The sequence below is a fragment of the Megalobrama amblycephala genome, linkage group LG13 (genome assembly GCF_018812025.1).
Source record: "Megalobrama amblycephala isolate DHTTF-2021 linkage group LG13, ASM1881202v1, whole genome shotgun sequence".
Taxonomy (NCBI): Eukaryota; Metazoa; Chordata; class Actinopteri; order Cypriniformes; family Xenocyprididae; genus Megalobrama; species Megalobrama amblycephala.
The window spans coordinates 8,746,572-8,771,249 of record NC_063056.1 but is presented as its reverse complement, the minus strand read 5'-3'; the positions used below and the strand labels follow the sequence as shown (position 1 = coordinate 8,771,249).

Sequence of the window (24,678 nt, the reverse complement as noted above, 5' to 3'; positions counted from 1 at the left end):
CAACCCAAAATATTCACACATAAATTCAAGGTGATTTACAAGTATGTGACAATTTGCAAATGCAGGAAATGTAAGATCATTAAAAAAAAATTGAAATTTTGTGAATATCAATTAGGTTATGCATTTTGTGAACATACTGTATTTATATTGACATTATGACTTCATATTGGTGTTTTCATAAGTTTATCTCTCTGCAGACCCCTGCTACAACTACACTGTGCTGGACAATCCATGGAGATCCATCAATAATACAAATAACACCATGTGTGACCAGCCTGTCTCCTGGAGCGGCTGGTATCGTCTCTTCATTAACGGCCTGAGCGCTCATGTCGCAGACACGTGTGTTGCTCAGCAGAGATGTGGCACTTATTACTCACTGTGGATACGTGGTGGACACCCAACAGTTAAGGATGGAGTCGTCACTCGAGATGTCTGTGGTTATGCAGGCAGTTTCTGCTGCTTTTACGGGTCTTTTCCCATTAAAGTCAAAGCCTGTCCAGGCAATTATTATGTCTATGAGCTGGTTAGACCAGCTTTCTGCAATTCAGCATACTGTGCAGGTAATTATATTCATATGAGCTCTTTCTACACATTCATGATGTTTGCGTTTCCATGTCTGTGTCTATATTTAAAGATGAAGAGTTTAGATGATTTCCTGTGTTCTGATCGGTTAATGCCATTTTTTTTTTCAGTTCACAGAGTATGAAATTGGTCAGGTAGACATTGTATGACTAACGTCAAAGAAAATTATGGTAACACTTTATAATAACAGTACATGGATAATCATGAAGTAATACTTGAATTAATAGTTACTTCAACATAAACTCATGATTAGTAAAGAAGATATGAACTAACCATGAACTAATGAAGAGTGATCCTTAACTACGATAGGAGTCATGCATGAAAACAGTGTTGTTCTATCTCTTGTTTCCTGTAAACATATAGCTTTATGTATAACAGTTAGTTTCTTCATGTAAGATTTTAATTCCTTTTTGTAATTTTTTAAACTAGAATCTTCATTATAACCTCTGCAATACAGGACAGGCATGGGTCGACCCATAAGCATTTCATGCGGTGTTAGATATGTACTTCTATTAGTTTACATGCGAGAACTTATTAGTGCCATTGCAAGGCCTCACCCCAATTGAGTTTAGTACTTTTACATATTTTATCAAATTTAGCCTTAATGTTACCATTAATCTGTTCTTAAATTCTTTGTAATTGTGGCCTATTGATGTTGATATTCCATTCTTTTTATTGTTTTTGTTACAAACTTCACATATGGCCAAAAAATGATTTACCAAATTATTTACCATTGCATATGAATATGCAGACCAATATTCCTACTGTTTAATTTTCCTTAGACTATAACTTCCCCCCTTGCGCAATGGTGAACACCATGCACATCTAGAATTAAAATATTTAAAAATGCAATTGGTGCAACAATTTGTCCTTCATGGGACCATCAGTTATCTTATGCATCTTTACTTTGGCCTCTTTCTGATGCTAATGTACATTGAGAGTTTGTCTGGGCCAGTTTGTGTTCGAAATAGTTTCATCTATATGAGGTTTTAGTTCTATTTTCTTTTTATGAACTCATCACATAATGCCTACTAATCGTTTTGGTAGCATTATATCAGCCATTAATTTACCTATTTTTTCAGCATACTGACTAAGAATATCATTATTCAATATTTGATACTTTCTATTCCTTACTGCTTCAAGTGAATGGCAAATATGCTATTGTAAGTATATTTCCTATTTGTCCCTTAGCTAAGTGACACACAGTTGTTAGAGATTTTAAAGCAGGCTGTGCACAAAGTTAGGATATTACAGTCACAAAATTATTCTTGTGTCTTCTTACCTCTAAATTTCCTTAAAACTATTTTTCAGAATAATTAACTTTTGTTTCTGTTATGGAGTATACTTAAGATCTGTTAGTAATCTACTAAATGGCAGTAAATTGTACACACAATATTGTGGTCCATCCTTAAAAGAATCAATTCAGCTGGTTTACCTGTATTACATCCTTAAAAGTAACATATTAGTATGTTCCCATTAAAACTCCTAAGAATTGCACTGCGGCCACCTGCGAATAAGACCTTAAATATTTCTGTTAGTGTCAACATGTGGTAAATCATCTGCTTGTCATTGTCCTTCTTGATGTAACCTGTAAAATGTTCATGTGAGTTGAGTGTTATCCAGTCCCTCTTTGGGGCTCTCTGCTTTGATTATCAACCAATTACACAATATGGATTTTTAACCCATAATTTGCATTTTTATAATTTCTGAATCATTTGTTTCGAGTTCTGTTTTCACTACATAATTTCTCACGAATTTTTTAAACACTCATTGATTCAGTTAAAACAATATTTTATACTTCTGATGAAAACTCAGATCTTGCATGATATGCTGAAAAGAGAATTAGAGGTTAGGTGAACAGAGCAGATCTGTTTCCCATGTTATACGCTGCGCAAGTGTGGTATTGCTTTTTCTTTTCTATTTTTGCCACAATTATCCCGATACTGACCAGGATACTTTTCCCAATTTATCCATGGTCTTATTGTGTTTTTATTTAATGGGCATAATTTGCCCTGTGGGCCCACATATTACAAATTTATACACAGCTGTTTTGGCAAATAGTTGATTTGCCTCATTGTCTCTTCAGACACCTTCTCTCACTCATTCATACCATCATTCACAATATTGCATACCCCCAATGGCCATCATTCATCTTTTTATTTCTGCCACAGCAGATCTTGATCTAAATGGGGAACATATACTTTTAGCAGTGGAATTCCACATATCTCTGTATTTTCTTTTTTTTTTTTCTTTTTTTTTTTTTTAATTACAGGACAGTGAAGCATTCCTCATGTAACTTTCTCCAATTACTTCTAATAAGTCTTTTAGAATGATTTGCCTAGGCATACTGCAATTGAGAAAGCCAAATATAATTTCTCAAATTGCATTTTATTATTTTCTTACTATAGATTTTATCACATTATTTTTGTTGTTGCTCATGAGCTTCTTTAAGAATAAAATTAGAGCTCTCTGCATCTTCTTGGATCCATGGCCAATAACATTTCATCTCATTACCCCAGTGATGACAACAGTATGATTTCATAATCATATTTGGAGTTCTTATTAATATCCTAATAAATTACTTGTAAACAAGATGGAATGACCAGTAAACTTTTTTTTTTTTTTCCAAGACTAATTCAATTGTGCTTTTCCTTTAATTATAATTTGAATGCAACATTTATGTTTTTAATATAATAGCCCTCACTATACCAAATCCATGCAGCCTTAGTTTAATTCTTTTGTGAGTTAAGCACTCACTACTGTCTTTCAGTGAAGTTCATCTCTCTATTTTTACACCAGCTGGATTGGTCCTACTATAAAGCAGACAGAGAATGTTAGTTTAGCAGAGAATACAAAGAACTGCTATAAGACCAGTGATTTCTCAAGATGAATTAAATTAATATATAATACTTATAATAAAAAATTTGGAACGGTCTCTAGTGATCATTGAAGATGCCACACCTGTGCCCGAAAGGGAAGAGTCATCAGACATCCTTCAGTCCGGACCATCAGACTGTTGAAGCTGGTTGGCTGTTGGTCTATATGTGTCGTCTGCCTATGATGTCACTCAAAGGCATAGTGTTTTGGAGTGGAATGTAGGCTCATATTCTCATGTCTGGCTGTGGATTCGTCTTGCCACAGTTTTGCATCTCAAGACATTCTCTTTGTCCATAGGAAAAGTCTCAAGTGAACATTTCACCTTTTCCTGAATTAAATCAGTCCTTTTCCATGTTGAAGTGTAGAACTGTCCATTCAGGAGGGGAGCTGAAACTCATCACCCACATTTTTTTTCTTCTTCTTTCTGCAGTTGTGTCTTTGGGGCCCTTTGCCCTCTCTCCATTTGTTGCTTCCATTCGTCACAGCACTGTCACTGAAGTCATCTGAAACTTGAACACTCAGAGATCCGCATGAATCAAATTGAACTTTTGTAAATTCTAATTTAAATAATATCTGAGCAATCAGCTCTTTTTCTAAATTCACTAAATCAGTTATATCAAAAATCTCACTGGTTGAAAACAGCAGTTCCCTCATTCTGGGGTTTAGTGAAGCAAATTCTTCATTGCAATAGGCAAAATCTATTAGTAATCTATCTTTGATTATCTAAGTATACTAAAATTCAACAATTTTTCCTATTATAATTCAGATTTCAGTCTTTTCATTTCTATATTCACATGCAGGGATTAAAATAATCTAATATAGTGAATACAGTTTTCAACCATCATCAAGGAATTCCTTTCATTTTAATCAACAAATCTCATTTACTAAGATAGCTGTAACATGTCTATGACTATTACAGCATTGGTCATCTAATCTTGTTCTCATTCAACACTCTGCACAGGTTATTTTAGTTAACACAAACCTAAATTTTTGCACTAGTATCATTTTCATACTGTCCTTCTGGAATAACAAGATACAAATTTTTAACATCCGCAGATAGATGACATAATATTTTAAGCACGTGCAAACTTATTAATTTATATATTATATTCATTAATTAATTTATTTATTAAATATACATATATTATTATTTTATTTATTTTTACTGTACTATTCTTTTAAGTTGACATCTTGAAATAATTTCATAATAATATTTGTATAATTCAAACAAGTTCCTATAGGGCTCATTTTCTCAATCACTCTTCTCCAGTGACCAGGGAGGAGGTCACTATTTTTAACCACAAGCATGGTCAGATCCCACATAGCTGCACATACACAAACAGACTATTCTCCCTCATCCATTCTGAGACACACACACATGCAGACAGACACAGACAGACACAGAGGCCTCTGACACCGTTACTATTACCTGACTGTAACTCCTTAATATGAACTTCTAATTTTACATGCCATTAAAATAAATAAATAAAAACCATTATCTATCCATTCAGTCCTTTGTTGATCAACAACAAAGCGGTATCATAGATAATCCTAGTCTCAACCATGCAGACCTCTGTCGTCACAGAGCGGTATCTTGAGCTAGACCATTTTCTTTGATCTTTCACAAAGAAAATTAAATAAAAAACTAATTTCTTTGATCTTGCACAAAGAATTTTTATAACACAAAAATATATATTTAATATATTTTTTGATATAACGCGGTAACCGTGAACATTTCCATCTGTGTGCATGCATTAACACAGATCTACTGATATCACTATCAGTACTCAGGCCTCACACTACGTGCAAGTCTCCTAGAATTAAAGATATTTTTCTCTTAGTTCTTTGAATTTGGAGAAGCTTTCAGTCACTTACCACACTGAGCATCTCTGATGACCAACACAAGTATTTAAATAAGCATAAAACTGCTCACCTGTGGCCACTTTGTCCTGTGTTGGTCAATCAGTGAAGCTCTGCTCTGTGGTTTTCTTCAGCTTCAAACCATATCCCATCCTCGTCGCCAAATGTTGTGGTTTCAACTTTAGGTTAAAAAATCACCTCTTAAATATCTTTGATTCCAGAAGGTTTTCTTTATTGCCAATAAAGGAGCTAATCAAGAGACAGCTCGTCCAGGAGACAGTCTCAGAGACAGCTGCTGAATTTCTTCTACGGTCTCCTTATATATTCAGACAAATGCCCTTTGCCATACATTCTATAGATATTATTGGAAAGGTCATTTTACAGTCTTCAATTGGAAACAGGATTTTCCATTCACACAAACAGATTCTTTGAGATTCAAATTACTTGTGTACAGTAATCTTAGAACAGAATCATGTTCTCGGCACACCCCTGTTCAGGCCTAACACACATGTGAGTTTATGATTTTAATGGTAGAATAAAGCACATCATATTTACTATAATATACTAAATTTTCACCATAAAAAATCTTCTACAACAGCAGCCTAACTACATGTTAATACATGTTTGATAATTAATGCATTAACATTTAGGGTGAACTAAATCAAACAGACTTTATAAGAAGGAATAAGAAATATTTGGACTTTGAAATAAATGTAAACGATTTATTATTGTCAGAATTTAAACTACTGACATCAGCTTGTTATAATCATTACTGAAAGGCACAGGATTAGTTTGTCATTATTTTCACTGATCCTCCTTATCAAACATATAAAATATTAAATACACTAATAACTTATCTTAAAAGGTCTTAATATGTTTTGTGACATTCTTTCCCATCAAACTAAACTTACTGTGACTTACAACACTTCCTGAGGAATCGGTTCCCAAAAAAATAGTCAAACAGGAAACGTGAACTAAGGTCACGGAACATTTGCTGGGATCAGATTCAGAAGTTCACTCTCCATCCAGACACAGGCCGTGATCATACACTCTAAAAAATGCTGGGTTAAAAACAACCCAAGTTGGGTTGAAAATGGACAAACCCAGCGATTGGGTTAAATGTTTGCCCAACCTGCTGGGTAGTTTTATTTAAACCAACTATTGTTTAAAAATTGCTATATGGCTAGCTTAAAATGAACCCAAAATAGTTGGGAAATTAAAAAACAGATGCAATTAGAGGCAACAATAATATACAAAAGGTGAATGTTTATTAATAAGCTTTAATATTTTATTAATATAAATTTAATAGTTTAATAGTTTGTTAATATAAATTTATTAATAAGCAATTTAATAAATGTTTATTGTTTAATAATTATTCATTTAACATTAATAAATGTTCATTTCCAACATACTTTGGGTTAATTTTAATTAAGCAATACAGTACATTTTAAACAATAGTTGAGTTGAGTAAAACTACCCAGCAGGTTGGGCAAACATTTAACCCTACCGCTGGGTTAAAACAACCCAATTGCTGGGTTTGTCCATTTTCAACCCAACTTGGGTTGTTTTTAACCCAGCATTTTTTAGAGTGTACTGTACCTCCATTCTCTGACTTTTTGAGAAGCAACACAACATCACTTAACTGGGCTGAATACTAGTTGTGTTAGTACACGTGTATTTGATAGTAAGTTAATAATAAATCATGAGCTGAATTTGGTAGTTAACAGTGAATTAAGTATGATTGTGCCCTTCAAGTAAAGTCATAATAATAATAATAATAATAATAATAATACATTTTATTTATAATGCGCTTTTCTGGAACCCAAAGCGCTACAAATAAATAAAATACAAAAACTACAATAAATGTAATACAAAGTAGAAACTGTAAATCCTAAAATAATCATTGCAGTACAGCACAATATAATATTACTCACAGTCCATAAAAGCAATTTTAAAAAGATGAGTCTTTAACAGCTTCTTAAAACTGGCTAGTGTGTGAGCATCTCTAACAGCAACAGGAAGCGCATTCCATAACCTGGGTGCAACAATGGAGAAAGCTCTCTCCCCCATAGATTTTAATCTATATGGAGGCTGCTGAAGAGTAAGAGAGTCAGCAGACCGAAGGGAACGAGAAGGCGTGTAGCGGGTCACTAGGTCACAAATATAAGAAGGGGCTGTTCCATGTATAGCTTTGTATGTTAATGTGAGAGTTTTAAAAGCAATACGTGACTGGACTGGGAGCCAATGCAAACTATGAAGCACGCCTGTGATATGCTGACGTGTTGGAGTATATGTGAGAAGACAAGCTGCTGAATTCTGGATATACTGCAGACGTTTGATTGATTTAGCAGGTAAACCAATGAATAGTGCATTACAGTAGTCAATCCTGGATGTAACAAATGCATGAATAAGCCTTTCAGCGTCAGGTGGAGTTAGGAAAGGCCTAATTCTAGCAATGTTTCTGAGGTGATGGAAAGCAGATTTTGTGATACTCTTAATGTGAGAGTCTAGTGTCAGATGAGTGTCAAAAATCACTCCAAGGTTACGAGCCTGAGCAGATGGAAGTACTACACTGTCATCCATAATCAAGTTAAGATTGCTACCCTTGTGAATAGCCGCCGATATGCCAATGAGTAGAACCTCTGTTTTAGAACAATTCAGTTTTAAAAAGTGATGGTGCATCCATGCTTTTATTTCCTGCACACACTCTGAGAGAATTGTTGAGGTGAGAGTAGAATCAGACTTGGAGCTGATGTAAATTTGGGTGTCATCAGCATAAAAGCATATTTCCTAATAATTTGTCCCAAAGGTAGCATATACACACTAAACAATATAGGACCCAGGACAGATCCCTGAGGAATGCCATGACAGACCTGTCCAAGTTCAGATTTGTTGTTTCCCAAGACAACAAACTGGGTACGATCAGTGAGGTAGGATTTAAACCAGTTGAGCACCGTGCCAGTGATACCAAGCCATCTCTCCAGCCTATTTATCAGGATAGAATGGCACACTGTATCAAATGCAGCACTAAGATCTAACAAGACCAGGATGGTGGAAGCTCCAGAGTCTGCTGATACAAGTAGGTCATTCATAACTCGAACCAGGGCTGTCTCTGTACTGTGTCCCTTTCTAAACCCAGACTGAAAAGGTTCAAAAAGCTTGTTTGAAGACAAGTGTGAGTGAAGTTGTGCCACAACAACACGTTCCAGAACTTTAGCAAGAAAGGGTAAGTTTGAGATAGGTCTGTAATTAGATAGATCTGACTTATCACATCCAGGCTTTTTAAGGACTGGTGTAATAGCTGCAACTTTAAGGGCTTTTGGAACTATACCAGTAGTGAGTGAGGTGTTCACAATGTTCAAGATGAGGGGACTAATTGAAGAGAGACACCCCTTTAGAACAGATGTTGGGATTGGGTCGAGAGTACATAGTTGTATTCATTGCCATCACTAGTTTCAGAATACAATCATTAGTAACTGTTAAAACTAGAAAATGCACTTTCAGGAAAACTAGGTGGAAAGGTCACAGGAACTTCAGAGCATTGTACCAAACTGATGGACTTATAGATATTTTCAATTTTTTCCATGAAGAAACTAAGAAACTTGTTACACTCCTGCACAGAGGAACAAATTGGTGACTTGATTGGTGCAAGAAGGGTGTTGATCGTCTTACAAATCTTATTAGGGTTTGCAGCACCATCACTAATGATAGACGAATAGTACTTTGTTCTTGCTGCTTTTCTTGTCATGACACAATGATGCACTTTCAAATCATTAATATATGAATAAACACTAAAGGCTGATTTATACTTCTGCATCGAGTGTACGCCATAGCTACGGTGTAGGCTGTTTGTACCACGCGTCGCCTGACATGCACCTTTTCAAAAATGTAACAACGCGTCAATTCTACGCGGACCACAAGCGCTGTGATTGGTCTGCTAGAACCCCTCCCTCAGGTCAAAAAACTGCCACGGAGTACTCGGAGAAGAGCGATCTGTAAAGACACATGAGGCACATTTACATGTAAAATCGGGCATCCACAAGCTAATGCTAATCAAAGCATATACATTGAAACGACAAAAATACAAATACCGTTAATAACTGCACATAACTATGGAGGACCAGGAGTGACACATAAAAATAAAATTAATTATCAATTAATTAATTTAATAATTCAAACATAAAAATGTATATAAATGAATCACTTTTTATATGGGCAAATTAATAGACATATTTAAAGTTGTTTATTTAATTCCTGTTTTTAAATGTAGTTTAAAGGTCCCGTTTTTCGTGTTTTTTTGAAGCTTTGATTGTGTTTATAGTGTGCAATATAACGTGTTCATGTTTCGCGTGTAAAAAAACACAGTATTTTTAAAATAATTTACTTATCTGTATACCGCTGTTTCCACTGTCATAAAAACGGGCTGATGACTTCCTTGTTCTATGAAGTCCCTCCTTCAGAAATACGTAACGAGTTCTGATTGTGCCAGCGGTTCCTGTGTTGTGATTCGACAGCTCTGAGCGCACCGTGCCCGGAAAAGTCACGCCTCTTACCATAACGTGGAGATGCACGCGCTCAGTGTTATTGTAAACATGTCTTTAATTTTACCCTATCAATTTGAGCCGGAATCAGACCCGGTGATTGGACTGCGGGATGAAAATAACAGCGTTTCGACGACATGGCGACAAACACACTCTACAAACGCAACTCTTGTGTACTCCTGTGGGCGGAGGTTAGTCAAAAAACTGTTTTAGTGACGTCATTAAAGAAGGAAGTAGAGGGATGTAGTCCAAACTGGCCGTTCGATGTAGGCGACTTCTGTTAAATAAAATATCTCGCTTGGCATTGAACTTTGAGCTTTAAAATTTTACAGATGTTATTTATACTCTAACAACAACATTACACACTAACTAAAGTTTGAAACATGGGATCACGAAGAATGGGACCTTTAATAAAACAATAAAACAATACATTTTAAAAATCTTTTTTGAATAATTTTATAAATAAATTGACAAATTTGAAATGGGATATTTAATTAATTTTTAAAAATGTAGATCAATAAAACAATAAAAAGTACATTAGTAAATCATTTTAAATGCGCATTTAAATCGCTTTTTTAAAAAGAATTTGGCAAATGCTTTTCTTTCTCTATTTACCAATTGCTTTTCTTTGTCGGTTTGCCAAATGCTTTTCTTTATCCATTTGTCAATCGAGTGGTAAAATGCCATTGGACAGTACACACGTGGGAGCAACCAATCAACTTTCGCCTCAATTTGAAGAGCCAATCCTCTCTCACTTGTAACATTTACTGTCATTGGACAGTTAGTAGCCTACGGTGACCGGGAGGGGACATGTTCGGTTCACTTAGTTTTGTTGTGGCCACAACATTTAAACTCGTGGGAACGTGATAATATGTCGTGGCCACAAGATATTAATTCGTGGGAATGTGATAATAAGTTGTGGCCACGAGATCATTTTGTCGAGGTAACGACATCCTTATGTCGTGGCCACATGATGTACAGTCGTGGCCTCGAGATCATGGGCACGTTCAAGCTCAAACCGGTGCACAACGTTTTGCTACGTTTTCAGGGGTTGAATGACATGTTTCCTGGAAACGGTGTGCAACTGATTTGAGATGCGTTTTCTCTCGTTTGGTGGGCGTGTCAGAAATTTCAGCCCAATCAACGGCAAGATATAAACCACGCGGTATTAAAGAGACAGCTCGCACAATGGGTATTAATGTAACATAAAAATACTATACTTATATATTTTGCTGTTGTATTGTGAAGTGACTTTCATAAACTTTTCTATACTCCTCTGATAATATAATGGTAAATATTACAATATCAAAGCACAACAACAGTGATCAGCAATAATTATAAGCCTAATACAAACAATAAAAATAATATAGATCAACACAGTCTTAAAGGTAAGAAGTGGATTATCCTTCACCTGAAATGTTTGTCTTTTCATCCTGAAATGCAAGGCAAGTGTTGCATCACAATAATTAGAAGTTTCCACAAATCCTTTCACTGGATTGGGATGTTCTCTTTTATTCTGGACGGCAAGGGCAGTGACTGTAACATCGAGCATAATTTGCAGTATTAAACACCTATTTATACTGACTTCATCAGGCTCCGAAAATTCTTCAAAAAGAACACAAAGAATGGCCTTCTCAGCTGCCATAGTTGCAACTCCTGCGTCATCAGAACAGGGTGTTCAACGCACCACCGTTTCCGTTTAAAAAACGTTTTGCAACGTTTTGTCAGGGCTGAACGCAGCCCAGATGTTGAGGGAATGACATAATTTCTCATGGCCACGAGTTAAATGTGTAAACAACTTGCGCAACCATAGCAACCTGGAATTATCACAAATGGACAATACCATAATAATATTTTTAATTAAGAATGAAAAATAAGGGTGGTATGTATATATATTAGTGGTGGGCCGTTATCGGCGTTAACGTGCTGCATTAACGTGAGACTCTTATCGGGCGATAAAAAAAATATCGCTGTTACTCTATTCTCAAAGTTGGGTTGGGAGCTGGGTCTACGCAAGCTATGATGACTTTCACCTTGATATTTTAGCGCGGATGTATACCTAGCCGAACTGACCCTTCGCAAAGACCCGCCCCCCTTAGTTACTGTTGCTTTGTCCGACAAGCCGTGGCGCTGTGACGCCACACACAGGGATAAATGCATCACGGAGCAAAGAGGACACTGACAACACGTCGACAGACAAGACAGAGCAGGTTACTTATGATATTTAACAAAGTCCCAGCTTTAAAACTGTGTAGTTTTTTAAGAAATTCAAACAATAAAACCCGTTTTCTTTAATGTGTCGTGACCATGGTCGTGACAGATTGCTGTAATGCCTCAACTCAAGAGGCTCGTAAACCGATCATCTCTTACTAGGAGTCCATTTATAGCATCAAATAAACATGAATGAACATGAGAATCAATGTTGTTTCAAACGCGGATTACTTTTAGTCATTTGCTGCGTCCCAATTCGCCTAAGTACTTATACTACGCCCTAAAAGTATGTACTCTTTCTGTGAACAAAAAGTACTTACTTTTGAGTGTGTAGCAAGAGAGTAGACAAGCTTTGGGACATACTATCACGTCATACAATTGCGTCTTTGCTCTCTGTCGCATCCAGTCACCGTAAACTGTCCTGTCAATCATCTTGCATCCTCCACATTTCATTTAGCTAATTTCCTACCGTATCAGAGAGAAATGCAGCACGTTGATCTGCAGTCGCGAGTCTTTCATGTGGAGAACTCTCCTCATATTAATGCATAATGATGCATTTAAAAGTTAATGGCCAATCAGATCTTTATAAAAGTCCACATTGGTATTTGCAGATGAAAAATAACACATATAACATTAAATAAATATTTTCTATCAGTTTGAACTGATTATTAGTCACTCAAACAACCTCTCAGCGTCGATCGTGCATATTCGCCATGTTTTGTAGTTTTTAACATTTTTTACTCGTGTTTGTAGTTCTGAACTGAATCCTCATACAACGCGCAATGGGTTGTGGGCAATATTAGCCTTTATAGTGTGCACGGATCCACACTTCGAAAATATACCGGAAATAGTAGACCATCCGGGGACTTTTGGCATACTCTTTTCAACATACTATGCTTTGGGACACACTTATTTTAATCTCACATACTATTTAGGATGGATAGCACGGACATTAGGACGCAGGGACAATTTGGGTATCTCATATATTCTGAATGTCTTCGTCAGAATTCAAATGAGCCATTTTAATCTAGATTAACTTAGATTAATTTCAAAATTAATCTAGATTAATCTAGATTAAAAAAATTAATCTATGCCCACCACTAATATATATATTCCCGTAAATGTATGGTGGTATGTATATATATATTCCCGTAAATGAACTCCCTGTAAAATTCCAGTGCGTTTTATTAAACTACATTTAAAAACAGGAATTAAATAAACAACTTTAAATATGTCTATTAATTTGCCCATATAAAAAGTGATTCATTTATATACATTTTTATGTTTGAATTATTAAATTAATTAATTGATTCTTTGTTTTATTTTTAAGTGGCACTCCTGGTCCTCCATACATAACCTCCTGAAAATCGCAATAAAACAAACATGTACATATATCTTTAATTATTAATTCGGTTTACCAAAGCAGTCAACATTTATTAATTTAAAATGCCAGCATTACCGCTCGCTCGGAACACAGCAAAGCACCAAGAGAACACCTCGAGTGCCACTAATGAGTGTCCCATCAGAAACAAACCCTTTTAGTTCCTGGAAGAAACTGTGACTATTTAGCTATGACTAAATATAAATGAACTATAACAATCAGAAAACGGCTTAGATCAAATTAAATTTGTTTGTGGTAGTTAGTCTAGATTCCATGTTTGATTAGATGTAATTAATGGCTAAATAATCATGTGCCATTCTAATTATTTGTCACAAAGGTGCAGATGGCAGATTATGATATTACAGTGTAAATTATGACGGTATTAAATCACATGTTTAATTCAAATTCAGAGTACTTCTTGTTTACTCTTATGGAGTGTCACAGACACGTCAGGCTCCACCTCCCGTCACTATCCACGCACCCAATCACCGGAGTTCTGATCATCAACACCTGCACATCATCAGTGCATCAGTCACTCAATCACCAGCACTATTTAACCCACACTCACACACACACACCAGTTGTCTGGTCTCGTTTGTTGTACAGACTCATGTATGCGAACCTCAAGGACTCAACCTGCTACTAGCGATCCCTATCGCTCCGTTGTCTCCAGTTCTCCTCCTGTGTTCCTCCTCCCGTGTGTGTGTGTTCCTCGTCCATCATTCTCCATCTCCTCGACTTCCACCTCCATCTGCAATTACAAGGACAGTATCAAACCTCTACCTTCTCATTTGAATACTCCATCTTCCATTTACTCACCTGCTCATTGCTGTATCTCAAATAAACCACCATACTTGCTTTTACCTCTGTCTCCATGCCGTCTGTATCATAACATGGAGCCTGATTTATTTATTTTACCCCTAAATGTTAATTAATACAAACCTGTATTAACGCATAGTTAAAGGTGCCCTAGAATGCTTTTTCACACGATGTAATATTTTGGGGCATCAATAAAAATGCGCCGATTCAGCACGCTTCCCCTTTAAATGCTCGCGCTCCCCGCCCCTGAGCTCGCGACTCTGTAATATATTGCATAAACAAAGTTCACACAGCTAATATAACCCTCAAAATGGATCTTTACAAAGTGTTCGTCATGCAGCCTATCGGATCATGTAACTATAGTATTTATTTGGATGTTTACATTTGAGTCTGAATGAGTTTGATAGTAGTCTATGTGTGGCTAACGGGCTAAAGCTAATGTTACACACTGTTGGAGAGATTTATAAAGAATGAAGCTGTTTATGAATTACACAGACTGCAAGTGTTTAATAATGAAAATAACGACATGACTCTGATCTCCGTGAATACAGTAAGAAAGGATGGTAACTTTAACGACATTTAACAGTACCTTACAAAACATTTAGAAAGACAATTTACAAATATCACTAAAAATATCATGTTATCATGGATCATGTCAGTTATTATTGCGCCATCTGCCATTTTTCACTATTGTCCTTTCTTGCTTACCTGCATAAAGTCTGATGATTCAGCTGTGCACAGATCCAGACGTTAATACTGGCTTGTCTAATGCCTTGAACATGCGCTGGCATATGCAAATATTGGGGGCGTACATATTAATTATCCCAACTGTTGCGTCACAATTGGTGTTATGTTGAGATTCGCCTGTTCTTCGGAGGTCTTTTAAACGAATGAGATTTATATAAGAAGGAGGAAACAATGGAGTTTGAGACTCACTGTATGTCATTTCCATGTACTGAACTCTTCTTATTCAACTATGCCGAGGTAGATTCAATTTTCAATTCTAGGGCACCTTTAAGGCTGCTGTTTTCATGCTTGAATCCTGTCGTAGTTAAGGATCACTCTTCATTAGTTCATGATTAGTTCATATCTTAACTTATCATGAGTTCATGTTGAAGTATTAATTCAGGTATTAGTTCATGATTATTCATGTACTGTTATTGTGAAGTGTTACCAAAATTATATGTTTGGAAAAAAAAATAAAAGAGGTGAATTATGTTTTACCTCAATTTCATTTTTGGGTGAACTATCCATTTATGGACTTAGAACAAATGTGGGGAAAATTATGCTTCAAACTGGTGCACTCATAAATAGATGTATAATAGCGAAGAAATTAAAGGCAAGTTTGACGATTCTTAAAGTTACACTTAACAACATACAGTATTATGGTCGGTTACACTGTCACAACTCAAATAACACCTTTATTTGGTTTTGTTACATCAGTGTGTTCAACCTGTTGGAGTTTGTTGTGACAGTGTGAATAGGCACTGTAAAAAAAAAAAAAAAAAAAAAAAAAAAAACTGTAAAATACATTTTAATTTGTGCAGTGAACATTAATTTATTATATAATTCTCTATTCTTGCAAATATTCAAGTGTTCATATCCCTGAGTAATATCTGCACTTAATTCTGAAGAGAATACAAAATATAGTAGACAGACATCCATATAAAGAGAGTCTGGTGTGGAAGGTGGACCTGGAACTGACTTCTGTCTATGACCATGTTGTCACAACATCTCTTATGTTTCTCTGTCTTCACGAACTGCCCTGAAATACAATGATTAGTATTAATACAATGATTATTATAAATATAACATGAGGCTCTAACATTTCAAATGCTCGTTCTGGCCTCCATGGTGAAAGTGTATGCAGACAATTCTGCTGAATGGAAATTTAGTTTTTGGTGAACCGTTTTCAAGAGTGTAAAAGAGATTTTAAGTTTTAAACACCTTTCACAGGCTTGCATCTGTTGTGTGAGTCTAACAAACACTTTACTGCATTAAAAGTTTAGAAAATATGAAATATATTATTGTGAAGTTACCTGTTTAAGAGACCAGCTAAACAACTAAATATAAAGATCTATCTAAATATAAATTATCAGACCACCTCAAGTGCTAATTAATGACAAGGAATTATAAAATTATAAAGGGAGCATTTCAAAACTTTACAATAAAAAACATTATGGGGCGGTTTCCCGGACAGGGTTTAAATTAAGCCAGGATAGGCCTTAATCCAGAATAGTTAATCGTGGTTTAAAAAAATGGCTTTCTGAAACACAGATTAAGTACAGATTACTAATACCTGGACTATGGAGTCCTGATTTAAAATAAACCAGATTAATTTAAAACCAACTGTGCTAATCTGAATAAGCATGAGAGAGGTTGCCTGTAAAACATGGAATGAACCAAGAAAAGCTTAAAATTGCATGGAACTCAGAAGCAAATCTATGGCAGCAAAAAAAAAAAAAAAAAAAAAAAAAAACAATGGCAGCAAAAAAATACTCCAATATAAAAACTTAACTAAACAAGAGACATTTGTTTTAAAGCAAGCAAAATACATCAGCTGTGAGGAAAAAAAAAAAGAAATGCCTGGAAATCTGTTTGTAATTAATTCTTTTTTAATAAATGAATTCTATATATATAATAATCATATGATTATTAATGCTTTTGTTTTGTCCTTTACATAGCAACAAGCTAAATATAACTATTTACACATGTGATAATCGGTGTTGGCAGTCTAGAATTTACACTGGTTTGATCCAAAGCACTATCATAGTGGTTGCTTCATTATATATTAAAAAAAAAAAAATTCTTTTTAAAAAAGACAATTCTTGTTAGCAGGTCCTCAACCCAAACACGCTCTACACTTCACTACAACGGTAATCTTCAAAAAAACACAAACATAAAAAAAACTTTTACATAATAGAACATTAAACAGTAAGTCTCTCCATATTATCATCTTTCTAAAAAATGCATAAAATAACACTTTTCAACATTTACACTACCATTCAAAAGTTTGGTGTCAGTAAGATTTTTTAATGTTTTAAAAGAAGTATCTTCTGCTCACCAAGCCTGCATTTACTTGATTAAAAATACAAACAAAAACAGTAATATTGTGAAATATTATTCCAATTTAAAACAGCTGTTTTCTATGTCAATATACAGTAAAGTGTAATTTATTCCTGTGATCAAAGCTGAATTTTCAGCATCATTACTCCAGTCTTCAGTGTCACATGATCCTTCAGAAATCAATCTAATATGATGATTTGATGCTCAAGAAACATTCATTATTATTATCAATGTTGAAAACATTTGTGTACAATTTTTTTTTTTCAAAATTCTTCGATGAATAGAAAGTTCAAAAGAACAGCATTTATTTAAAATAGAATATTTTCTAACATTATAATTGTCTTTACTGTAACTTTTGATCAGTTTAACTCATCCTTGATGAATAAAAGTATTGATACATTTTATTTCTATCCCCCAAAAATAAAATTAAAATTCTTACTGACCCCAAACTTTTGAATGTTTAATGTTACAAAAGATTTAGATTTCAGACAAATGTTGTTCTTTTGAACTTTCTATTCATCATAGCATCATGAAATAAAAAATTGTACACAAATGTTTTCAACATTGATAATAATCATAAATGTTTCTTGAGCATCAAATCAGCATATTAGAATGATTTCTGAAGGATCATGTGACATTGAAGACTGGAGTAATGATGCTGAAAATTCAGCTTTGATCACAGGAATAAATTACACTTTACTGTATATTGACATAGAAAACAGCTGTTTTAAATTGGAATAATATTTCACAATATTACTGTTTTTGTTTGTATTTTGAATCAAATAAATGCAGGCTTGGTGAGCAGAAGATACTTCTTTTAAAACATTAAAAAATCTTACTGACCACAAACTTTTGAACGGTAGTGTACATATTCTCCCACTTCAGCCCGGTGCAAAGCATGATGGGAAGTTAAAGTCCTGTTTGATTGGGTTACTTGACTGAAACATGTTATTTCAAAATGTCATCAAAAACATCAAGTGAGTTCTAGTAACCATTTCAAGTCAATTTAACATGAAGCAATCACATTTGAACTAGAAACAATGGTGTTAAATCAAAATAAACTGCTTAAAGTGAACAGCACCAAAATAAATAAATAAAAAATATGTGTGTGTGTGTATATATATATATATATATATATATATATATATATATATATATATATATATATATATATATATATATATATATATATATATAAAATCACTATATATGTATGAAATACATGTGTCTTCTTTGAAACACAACGTTAATCTTAAGTTAAACCTGCCTCCTGGTAGGTTTAATTTAAACCTCAATTTAGTCCTGGAGTAGCTCTAGTTTTCCTCCAGGAAATCAGCTTATTAAACTCTGGACTAGACTAAGTCTAGGGCTATTTTAAACCATGAAAGAGAAAGCAGATTTCTGTTAATCTGGTTTAAAGGGCCATTTTATTATAGGACTAGGCTTAATCTCTGTCCGGGAAAGATTGGCCAAACGACAAATAAAAAAATTATTCATAATCAATTAAAAAAAAAGATTTATAGTGTTGGTTTCTATGCCAGCACATTTACGTCACCGTGTCAGAATCAGAAAGAGCTTTACAGATAATGAACATATTTCCAGTGCTGTGAATAACATTATGAATAAATAGGACTAAATTAATTTGCAAAGATACTGCACTAAACAGTGGAACACTGCACTTGAAAGACATTTAACTGTGGGAAACAGCCTGTGGGAAGAAACTGTTCCTGTGCCTAGATGTTCTAGTGCCCAGTGATCCGATGTGCCGTCCGGACAGTAACAGTTCAAACAGGTGGTGGTCGGGGTCAGTGGAGTCTGTGATGATTTGACCTGCCCTCTTCCTCACTCTGGAGGAGTACAGGTCCTGGAGGGTGGGCAGAGGGGCACCAATAATCCTGTCAGCAGTCCGGACTGCCCGTTGTAATCTCCTGAAAATGTGGGCACGCCTCTCTCTCTTAAGGAAAGTGCACGTTTAAATTTTGTCCAACCAAAGTGTTCTTAAGAGATATAAATCAGACACTGATGTAAATAACTCCTTTTCTGTTAACTCCTCAGTGGAAAATACTGCTCAGTTGTTTTGGAGCTGTGCCCATACGCAGAAATGTGGTCAGAAAGTTTGTTGTTTATTCAATTAATTTTGTGACCTCTTTTAGTTTTAAATGTGTTTTTGTTTAGTTTTTTGTTTGATTATTTAAAAGAAAGAGGAGAAGGAAACTATTATAAAGTTAAACTATTGCTGCATCCCAATTTGCCTACTTATACTACGTCCTAAAAGTATGTACTGTTTTTTGTAAAGAAAAAGTACATACTTTTGAGTGTGTAGCAGAAGAATATGCAAGTTTTGGGACATACTACTTCATCATAATTGCATCTTTAACGGACGTTCTGTCGCTTAGTTAGGCAACCTGTAACTGTTTAAACTACCCTGTCAATCATTGTGTCAAAGTTAAAATTTTCCACATTCAATTAAATTGAATTTCATGCCGTTTCGTAGAGAAATGTAGTCGCACGTTGATCTGCCAGTCATGGGTCTTTCATGCAGAGAACTCTCCTCATCTTTTCATAATGATTTAAAAGTTAATGACCAAATGCATTGTTATAAAAGTTCACAATGCTGTTGCAGATTAAATATAATGTGGATAACATTTAGTAAATATCTTTTTGTTAGCTTGAATGATCATTTAATCATTCAAGCCCCTTTATCTTAACCGCTCTGCTTAAAGGTGCAATATGTAATATTTTTGCATATCAAAAAACCACTAGGCCAGTGTTATATATTTTGTTCACTTGAGTAATTAGAATATCCCAAATGTTTCCAACTATTTGTAAATAGTGAGAAAATTGCAACTTTAACCAAGGCTCCGGGACGTGTGAGGAGTCGCCTGTCAATTGCATCATACCCGCGTTACCCTCAGTTTCCAGATTTATTTTGTAGAAACCATGGAAACAACAAAGACGCTTATTAAAGCATGTTAAAAACACCACACAGACATATAAAAGTGTAATATCATGAGGAAAGGCCCCTCTTTTAACAGAAACAAAGACGATCAGGTGATATTATTTTCATCTTCATAAAGTAGCATTATTCATTAATCTCATTACTGACCAAATGTCGTTCTTCATTATTAATAGATTATTTTCACCAACAGTTTCTTGCCACACTGTAAAAAATTGCTGTAAAAAATGGCCAAATTTCGACAGCAACATGCTGTTTTCCATTAAAACAGTAATATACCGTATAAAACAATGTATTCTGGGTAATATTTGACGTTTTCGAGAAAGTAGCCTACAGCAATATACCGTGAATTAACAGCACTCAAAATTGACACTCAGAGGCTGTTCCAAATCACACCCTGTACCCTCAATCATTATTCCCTAAATTAGTTCACTAATATAGTCCACTTGAAAGAGTGAATGAAAACACGTGTATGAATTCAAACACTGATGAACACCTGCTGTTAACAAGCAGAATCACTGAAGGAAAGAGAAACAACAAGAACAGAAGATTAAAGATTAAATCAACTGAAGATAACATTAAATCTTTAAAGATCTGATTAAACAACTCCACAAACAGCATTACCAGCTTCACTTATTACTAACCAGACTGACTTTATTACTGTCATACATCTGCAGAAGTTCTTATTGAGAACTAACAGAGGTTTAGATGTTTTATTGTTTCATTTGACGTTACCATGATGGAGATCAGTGACCCTTGAATTGTGAACATTAGTTTTTCTTTGGCTGCTGTAACCGTGTCTAAAACACGTTTGTTGTGGCAAAACAAGCTGAAAGAAAGCATGATCAGATGAGGTTGGCTGATTATTAATGTTCATCATCTAATGGCCTGATTCACTGATCTCATCAGTGTCTAATCTAGATTGTTTTATATTTTTGATTATGGGATCCGTGTGCATACAAAACATATAAGTTTTCATTTAAAAGGTAAGACTTTGCTGTGGGGTTAAAAGGGTTAATGGTGTAAGATAAAAAAAAAAAAAACAGATGCTGCATCCCATTTCACATGCTATCCATCCTAAATAGTATTCGAAAAAAGAATTAGTGTGTCCCAAATCGTAGTATGTTGAAATGAGAATTCCAAAGAGATCAGTATATATATAATATATATAATCAGTATAACTTGACAAAACTATATTTATTAAATCTTATCCACATTATATTTCATCTGCAACAGCATTGTGAACTTTTATAACGATGTGTATGGTCATTAACTTTAAAATGCATCATTATGCAAAGATAAGGAGAGTTCTCTGAATGAAAGACCCATGACTGGCAGATAAACGTGCAACTACATTTCTCTCTGAAATGGTAATTAATCATGTGGGTGTATAACACTCTCTCTCTCTCTCTCTCTCTCTCTATATATATATATATATATATATATATATATATATATATATATATATATATATATAATATACACTGCATTCCAAATTATTATGCAAGTGACATATCAGTAAGATTTCAGTACAATAAATATTCAGATTTTAGTTTTTGTAAGAACATGTTTGTTTGTTTATTTATCCATGTCTTTTTAGATAACTGGTATCAATCTCAGACAAAATAATTTGCCAGGTCTATGGAAACCCTACTTAGAGGTTGTTCCACATTATTAAGCAAGTCATAGTTCTCATGCAATATGGGGACGAAGAAAGATCTTTCTGAAGATGAAAAGCATGAAATGGTGTAATGTTGTGCAAAAGGCATGAAAACAACTAATATTGTGTGAAACTGAGTGGAGAATATTGAATTATCATAAGATTTGTGAGTGTTTTAGAGCACAGCAGAACTCGGTCAGATAAAGGCTTATTAATGAAAGTTCCTGTCAAAAAAATTAATTGTATTAAAAGGGCAGCTATAAAAAAAGCCAGTGTTGAGCAGCAAACAGGTATTTGAAGCTCCTGATGTCTCTGGAGTCTCAAGAAGCTCTCCATGCTGGCTGGCAGTTGTGCGTAAAGATGCATTTCAGCCACCACTAACCAAAGCTCACAAAGAGAAACATTTACAGTGGGTGTAGAAATACATTTTAAAACAGTTTTATTGCTGTGGTGTTTTTTTGCAGCATGGGATAGTGCATAGTGCATTGTACAATAGTGCATTCTACTATGCACTATCCACCTTTTTATACCATAGCTGAAAATGGCCAGATATGAACTCCACATATCTTGCAAAAGTCATTTTAATACCCTCCATCTCTTTTCCCAATATTCCAGCCCAAATCATCACCCACCAGCTCCTTGCTGATGTCGCAGTTTTGTTGGAACGTGGTGGCCATTCACCAACCATCCAGAAATCCATCCATTTAGACCATCCATTGTAGTTCAGCATTAGTCAGTGAATAAAACTATTTAAAAATTAGTCTTCATGTATTTCTTAACCCACTGTAAATGTTTCTCTTTGTGAGCTTTGGTTTGGAGTGGCTGAAATGCATCTTTACACACAACTGCCAGCCAGCATGGAGAGCTTCTTGAGACTCCAGAGACACCAGCAGCTTCAAATACCTGTTTGCTGCTCAACACTGGCTTTTTTATAGCTGCCCTTTTAATACGATTAATTTTTTTGACAGTAACTTTTCTTAATAAGCCTTTATCTGACCGAATTCTGCTGTGTTCTAAATCACTTACAAATCTTATGATAATTCAATAATCTCCATTCAGTTTCACACAGTATTAGTTGTTTTCATGCCTTTTGCACAACATTGCACCATTTCATGCTTTTCATCTTCAGAAAGATCTTTCTTCCTTCCCATATTGCATGAGAACTGTGACGTGATTAATAATGTGGAACAACCTCTAAGTAGGGTTTCCATAGATCTGGCAAATTATTTTGTCTGAGATTGATACCAGTTATCTAAAAAGACATGGATAAATAAACAAACAAACATTTTCTTAGAAAAACTAAAATCGGAATGTTTATTCTACTGAAATCTTACTGATATGTCACTTGCATAATAATTTGGAACGCAGTGTATATATGAATTCTATATACAGTGTGTGTGTGTGCTTGCTTTCATGATTTGAGGATACAAATTTGTGTAATGACATGGGTATTACACTGGTATTACAACATAAACATGTTTTATGAGGACATTTCATGAGTACCAATGTAAAAATGCATACAGTTTTCTGTGATGGGTAGGTTTAGGTTTAGGGGTAGTGTAGGGGGATAGAATGTACAGTTTGTACAGTATAAGAACCATTATGCCTATAAAAATGTCCTTACTAAGATAGCAATACAAACCTGTGTGTGTGTGTGTGTGTGTGTGTGTGTGTGTGTGTGTGTGTGTGTGTGTGTGTCTGTGTCATGGTATGAATTATTGGCACCCTTGGTAAATATGTCCAAAAAAAGTTGATATAATAATACAAATAATAAAAAATAAATCTCTATTGTTTATCCTTTTGATCTTTCATTCAAAAAATATTTTTTTCTAATACACATTGGCCACAATTATTGGTACCCCTAAAAAGCTAAAACCCCTTGTCATGATCCCCGCCTGTGTTCCCTGTGTCTCCTCTGCTGTTTGTGCACCTCACCTCATGTTTCCCTGCTGCTGTTCCCCTTGTTTGTTACCATGGACACTCATTGGACCACGCCCCCTTGTTAACTCTTGTTAAGTTAATCTTGTCCACTCATGCAAATGAGTCCACTTTTAAACAAAGGAAAATTTCATGCTTGGAAATTGCACCTTTCTCACTGGTCAAGCCAAAACTCAAAGGTGTGACTGTAGAGGTTAAAAAGCCCCCCATGCAGATAGGTCTAGTCTCTTCTGGTCTTCTGCCTTCTGCAGAACAGATTAATTGATTGTAATATTAATTCAGCTACATCAAGAGATTGATTAACTCATTCAGATATTTGTAATTAATTATAATGAGTTATGATTAATTATTCATTTTTCTTTTTTGTGCTAGTTTCACTACAGTTGTAACGGACTGACAGACTCAGGGAGATCCATTTGCAGCTTTATTAATAATTCGTAGTCGTACAGGCAAAAGTCAGGGATCGGCAACAGCAGTGTAATAGACAAGGCAGAATCAGAAACAGTACCAGGCAATGGGTCGAGACAGGCGGCAATCCAAACAGAGATAAACAGTATCCAGGCAATGAGTTCACAAGGCAGGCGGCAGACGGGGTTCAAAGGGTTAAGGCAGTCCAGGGTCATACACAAGAGATAAATCCACAGGAGAAAACGCTCAGAAATGTTAGCCAGGCAAAACAAGACTTCGCGAATAGTGAAGAGCTGTGAGAGTCTTTTAAAGTCCGTGGGATATGGAACAGGTGTAAGTGGGCGTGGTCAAGTAATCAGTCCAGTTATGTGGTGTGGGA

At 35.1% G+C, this 24,678-nt stretch overlaps 1 protein-coding gene across 5 annotated transcripts in view; it reads left to right on the top strand.

Annotated features, from left to right (window-relative positions):
• LOC125243895 (adhesion G protein-coupled receptor E3-like) overlaps positions 1-24,678 on the top strand; it is a 108,022-nt gene that overhangs the window by 47,930 nt on the left and 35,414 nt on the right. For all 5 annotated transcript variants that reach the window (XM_048153757.1, XM_048153756.1, XM_048153758.1 and 2 more), the window contains one exon: positions 198-560. In XM_048153757.1, the coding sequence (XP_048009714.1) occupies positions 198-560 (363 nt within the window). The remainder of the gene's footprint in view (positions 1-197; positions 561-24,678) is intronic.